This window comes from Salvelinus alpinus, chromosome 22 (genome assembly GCF_045679555.1).
Source record: "Salvelinus alpinus chromosome 22, SLU_Salpinus.1, whole genome shotgun sequence".
In the NCBI taxonomy this organism is placed as follows: Eukaryota; Metazoa; Chordata; class Actinopteri; order Salmoniformes; family Salmonidae; genus Salvelinus; species Salvelinus alpinus.
Window position 1 is genome coordinate 48,623,187 of NC_092107.1, and position 6,000 is coordinate 48,629,186.

Consider the following 6,000-nt stretch of genomic DNA (forward strand, 5'->3'; position numbering starts at 1 on the left):
TTTTGTGTAGATTGATGAATAAGGCTGTAACCTAAGAAAATGAGGATAAAGTCAAGTGGTCTGAATACTTTCCCGAAGGCACCTGGTTGCTCATAGTCTAATAGTTTGCCTAATTTCAGTTTGTGACAAAACAAGCAGTCATTGTGTAGAGAATCATTGTACCATCTAAACCGCTGTTAAATATATTTTCCATAACCACAAATTATGTATTTTCAGCTGTTTTGAAGCTGTGTACAATACCGAAAGTAAAAGACGCAAAAAACTAATCTTAAGAACGGGAAGCATAGAAATAGTGCGCATAGAACAGATATACCGCTTCTTAGACTTGCTTTCAATGACAATGACAGATCTATAGCTCACTTTTCTATGTGGATTTGGTCGGGTCGGACTAAAAGTGACATATTTGCAGCTTTTAACTGTAAAAAATATATTAAATATATTTCATTTGAATGTTTTCATCTCATTTGTCAAACAAATTACTTCAAAGTCTATGGTTACCATCGCACGTTCATCCAAAAAATTATTACAGCATTCGAACACTGTGCACCCGCCAACTTTCCTTCAGTTCTGGAAGTATCTCAACTGGAGGAAGCATCCGAGCGGGCGAAACAGCGCCCCCTCTGTCTTACTATATGTAACCCATGTATTTGATGCTGTCTGGCCAAAAAGAGTATGACATGCCATGGGCTACACATACAGAACTCTGCCTTAACGTCAATGACAGTATTATCAGCCACACTGCTCTTTTTACTAAAGAAATGTGTGAATTTAGAGGATTTCATTTGAACAGAATAATTACCTTTCTTTTCTCTGCTCTGAAAGTGCCTCACTGCAGGTTAATTTGAATGAATGTCACGTTTGCGTGTGAAACAATGCACGGGATCTCTGTCGGAGTGGAGTAGTCCAACTCTGTCGTGGGGGGGGGGGTGGAGTAGTCCAACTCTGTCGTGGGGGGGTGGAGTAGTCCATTATTATGAACAGTACATGGGTGATTAATGACCCGTTTCTACTATTATGAGAAATTATTGATCTATTATGAATTATTATTTGGCTGTATATGGATTCATGTACTTTTTAAAAATGTTAGTAACCTGGGCACAGTGGCACACAATTGGCCCAGCGTCGTCAGGGTTTGGCCGGGAAATGCTGTCATTGAAAATAATAAATTGTTCTTAATTAACTTGTCTAGTTAATAAAGGTTAAATAAAATAAATTTAAGAAACACCTGCTTGTCGAATATTTAATTCCAAAATCATGGTGAAGCGTGATTCATCCCTTATGAGAATACGTTTCCACTTCTCCAGAGTCCAATGGCGGTGAGCTTTACACCACTCCAGCCGACCCTTGGCATTGCGCATGGTGATCTTAGACTTGTGTGCGGCTGCTCGGCCACGGAAACCCTTTTCAATAAGCTTCCGACTAACAGTTCTTGTGCTGACGTTGCTTCCAAAGGCAGTTATTTTTTTAAAATTATTTTGATATTCTTGTGTTTGTCTCCAGGTGCCTCCAGTCCAGCCAGTAGGGTCTATGGGTGGTCCCCCTGGATTCCCTGGCCCTCCCCCCTCCCTCACCCCCGGTGGACCCCCTCTCTTCCTGCCCGCTGGCTTCAACCCCACACAGCCTCCAGGTAACACGTGGCGCAACATTGTGGAACTGAACCAAATGAACAACTAGAGAATCACAAACAAATGTTCTCCTTCCCCCTCCGATTGTCGTTTTGTAGAGTTATAATATATTTGTTATGAAATTGACAAGAGGTCCAAACCAAATAAGTCACAACATTCAACATGTTTCAAGTTTGTTGTATGAAATAGGTTTTGTCCTCTTGATTTTACATTTTCTAACCCATAATGTTGTGTGTGTCTGCTTTGTCTGCAGGTTTCCCTCATCCAGTAGTGGGTGGGCCAGGAAGCACCAAAGATGAATCTGGATCTAAAGACAAGGCTGGAGGGAGTGGTGGCCCCTCAGACACTCCAGACAGCCAGCTGGGAGCTCCAGGTGGACCAGGGGCCGTGATGAGTCCTCCAGGCCCAGCAGTGTTACTGGGTCCCAGGCCGGCCATGCTGCCCATGCAGCCTCGTCCGGGTCTACCACCCCCTCACCTCCAGCCCCGCTTCCCCCCTCACCTCCCTCCCCCCAACATGCCCCCTATGATGATGGGCCCCAGGGGCCACAACCCTATGTTCCCCCCCAGGGGGGGCCCTCCAGGTGGGTTCAGGATGCCCATGGGACACCCTTCCATGGAGGACTTTCCTCACGGACCCCCCAGACATCCCTTCCAGCCCGGACCCCCCGGGGAGGAAGAGGGCAACTGGGAGGGTGGGAGACACTTCAGGGACGAGAGGCCAGGGTTTGGGGGACGTGACAGGGATGGGGGGAGGTTTGGGGAGCGGGGGAGAGGGTTTCCTAGAGGAGGAGGAGGAGGAAGAGGAGGGGGAAATGGTTGGTCCGTAGATGGGCCTGAAGGGAGGGACCGCTTCATGAACCGACGGGATAGATTTGAATGGTGATGAGGCAGAGCCAGGAGGGTTCAGCCGTAGAGACTGGGGGTAATCATTCAGGGTCCTGTTCAGTAGGGAGAAAACGTTTTGGAACAGAGTGAAACCGGAAAGGAACTACCTGAACTTGTCCAGTATAAACCCAGAGTTTTTTGTTTTTGCTGAACATAACCCAAGATGTCTGCCCTCGAGAACTACTTGGGAGACTGGGCGCACGGAGTCAGACGCAGACATTGTAATGTACAGCCTGTCCCCGACGAGTTTCTCCACCGTTCCAAAGACATTAAGACTAACACAGAGGAAAACAATATTATGGGACGGTTTCCCAAAACATAGAATAAGCCCAGTCCATGAATAAATAACATGTTCAATGGAGGATCTCTGTTAGAATGGCTTCTTAATCCAGGACTAGGTTTAATCTGTGTCTGGGGAAACCTACCCTATCAGAATATCTCAGTTTTAATCCAGTGGAAGTCTAATTTTGAAGTCCATTCATATGAAGAACTTTGTCCTACCTTTTTGAGCTGATCTGACAGAGAACCACTGAGAGAAGAATACTGCTTTGTATATAATTGTATTTGTGCTGATGGCCAATATTCTGTTTTGTATATTTTTGAGTATATGTTTTTGTTTCTACTCCAGTAAGTCTGTCACTAGGGCAGTGAGGAGAAACAGACTGTGGGTCTGAAAACACGAGCATCCTTGTATTGATGGGTGAGTGGGGGAGGGAGGGGGGTGAGTGGGGGAGTGGGGTGCTCAAAACATAAATCTTTTGCTTCAGAATTTATCATTAGCAGTTTGTTTTTAGTAAACTATTTTTGTACAAATTTAAGTGTCTTTCTTTGTAAGTTCTTCATGGGAGGCATGTTAAATGTAATGTTAATTTTGTTTTAACCTACTCATACAAGGGACACTAGGCAGTTCCATTGTCTACCAGTAGAGGGTGCTGTATCACATCTTTACAGCGGATAGTAGCTAGGGTCTCACTTGGGAAGCATGCCAAATTCCACCCTTATTCTGTATATAGTGCCCTACTTTTGACCAGGGAATACGGTGCGGGCTAGGCCCCTTGAGAAGGTGGGAAAGGCCCTGAAAAACACAGACAGAATGCTCCTCATCAAACGTGCACAGGATACAACAACTGTTAAACCGTACAGTGAAAGTCTAACCTTGAGAGGTCTTTCCCAACAATGCAGTCACACTAATACAGAATACAAATTACTGAATCAAAACCACAAGAACTACGATGTGAGAACGTAAGTATATACAGGTCAGTGTCAGGATGTTATTCAATGGGCGGGGGTTGTGGAGTGATTGAGGTCGCTTTATACATAAAAAGTGACTGGTAGTAATATATATATATATATATATACACATATACACATGTGTAAACAGGTCACACAACGATTTTGCAGGTGTCATAGCAGGTGCAGCAAAATGCTTATGTTGCTAGCTCCATCAATGCAGTAGAATGTCTCGCAAATACAACACGAATACACAAATAATAAAACATTGAATCAAGAAATGACAGAACGAGTCCAATTTAACAATCCAGAGAAGATACCCTACATGACCAAAAGTATGTGGACACCTGCTCGTCCAACATCTCATTCCATAATCATGGGCATTAATATGGAGTTGGTCCTCCCCCTTTGCTGCTATAACAGCCTCCACTCTTCTGGGAAGGCTTTCCATTAGATGTTGGAACATTGCTGCTGTAACAGCCTCCACTCTTCTGGGAAGGCTTTCCACTAGATGTTGGAACATTGCTGCTATAACAGCCTCCACTCTTCTGGGAAGGCTTTCCACTAGATGTTTGAACATTGCTGTGGGGACTTTTTTCCATTCAGTCACAAGAGCATTAGTGAGGTCGGGCACTGATGTTGGGCGATTAGGCCTGGCGGGCAGTCGACGTTCCAATTCATCCCAAATGTGTTCGATGGAGTTGAGGTCAGGGCTCTGTGCAGGCCAGTCAAGTTCTTCCACACCGATCTCGACAAACCATTTCTGTATGGACCTCGCTTTGTACGTGGGGGCATTGTCATGCTAAAACAGGAAAGGGCCTTCCCCAAACTGTTGCCACAAAGTTGGAAGCACAGAATCGTCTAGAATGTCGTTGTATCGTTAAGATGTCCCTTCACTGGAACTAAGGTGCCCGAACCATGAAAAACAGCCCCAGACCATTATTCCTCCTCCACCAAACTTTACACTTGGCACTATGCGTTATGGGCAGGTAGTGTTCTCCTGGTATCCGCCAAACCCAGATTCGTACATCGAACTGCCAGATGGTGAAGCGTGATTCATCACTCCAGAGAACGCGTTTCCACTGCTCCAGAGTCCAATGGCGGCGAGCTTTACACCACTCCAACCAACGCCTGGCATTGCGCATGGTGATCTTAGTCTTGTGTGCGGCTGCTCGACCATGGAAACCCATTTCATGAAGTTCCCGACGAACAGTTCTGGTGCTGATGTTGCTTCCAGAGGCAGTTCTGAACAGATGATTTTTACACGCTACGCAACTCAGCACTCGGTGGTCCCGTTCTGTGAGGTTGTGTGGCGTAACACGACTGATGTCGCTCCTAGACGTTTCCACTTCACAATAACAGCCCTTACAGTTAACCGGGGCAGTTCTAGCAGGGTAGACATTTGACGAACTGACTTGTTGGAAAGGTGGCATCCTATGACAGTGTCACGTTGAAAGTCACTGGAGCTCTTCAGTAAGGCCCATTCTACTGTCAATGTTTGTCTGTGGAGATTGCATGGCTGTGTGCTCAATTTTTATACACCTGTCAGCAATGGGTGTGGCTGAAATAGCTGAATCCACTAATTTGAAGGGGTGTCCACATACTGCTGTATATATAGTGTATGAAGGGGTGTCCACATACTGCTGTATATATAGTGTATGAAGGGGTGTCCTCATTCTTCTGTATATATAGTGTATTAAGGGGTGTCCACATACTGCTGTATATATAGTGTATGAAGGGGTGTCCACATACTGCTGTATATATAGTGTATGAAGGGGTGTCCACATACTGCTGTATATATAGTGTATGAAGGGGTGTCCACATACTGCTGTATATATAGTGTATGAAGGGGTGTCCTCATTCTGCTGTGTATATATAGTGTATGACGGGGTGTCCACATACTGCTGTATATATAGTGTATGAAGGGGTGTCCACATACTGCTGTATATATAGTGTATGAAGGGGTGTCCACATACTGCTGTATATATATATATAGTGTATGAAGGGGTGTCCACATACTGCTGTATATATAGTGTATTAAGGGGTGTCCACATACTGCTGTATATATAGTGTATGAAGGGGTGTCCTCATACTGCTGTATATATAGTGTATGAAGGGGTGTCCTCATTCTGCTGTATATATAGTGTATGAAGGGGTGTCCACATTCTGCTGTATATATAGTGTATGAAGGGGTGTCCACACTCTGCTGTATATATAGTGTATGAAGGGGTGTCCACATACTGCTGTATATATAGTGT

At 44.9% G+C, this 6,000-nt stretch overlaps 1 protein-coding gene across 1 annotated transcript in view; it reads left to right on the plus strand.

Moving 5' to 3' along the window:
* The window catches only part of LOC139549614 (SR-related and CTD-associated factor 4-like), a 44,211-nt gene extending 40,972 nt beyond the window's left edge, over positions 1 to 3,239 (plus strand). The window contains exons 13-14 of the mRNA XM_071360272.1: positions 1,501 to 1,627; positions 1,879 to 3,239. Coding sequence (XP_071216373.1) covers positions 1,501 to 1,627; positions 1,879 to 2,510 — 759 coding nt within the window. The 3' untranslated portion in view covers positions 2,511 to 3,239. The remainder of the gene's footprint in view (positions 1 to 1,500; positions 1,628 to 1,878) is intronic.
* The last annotated feature ends 2,761 nt before the right edge of the window (positions 3,240 to 6,000 follow it).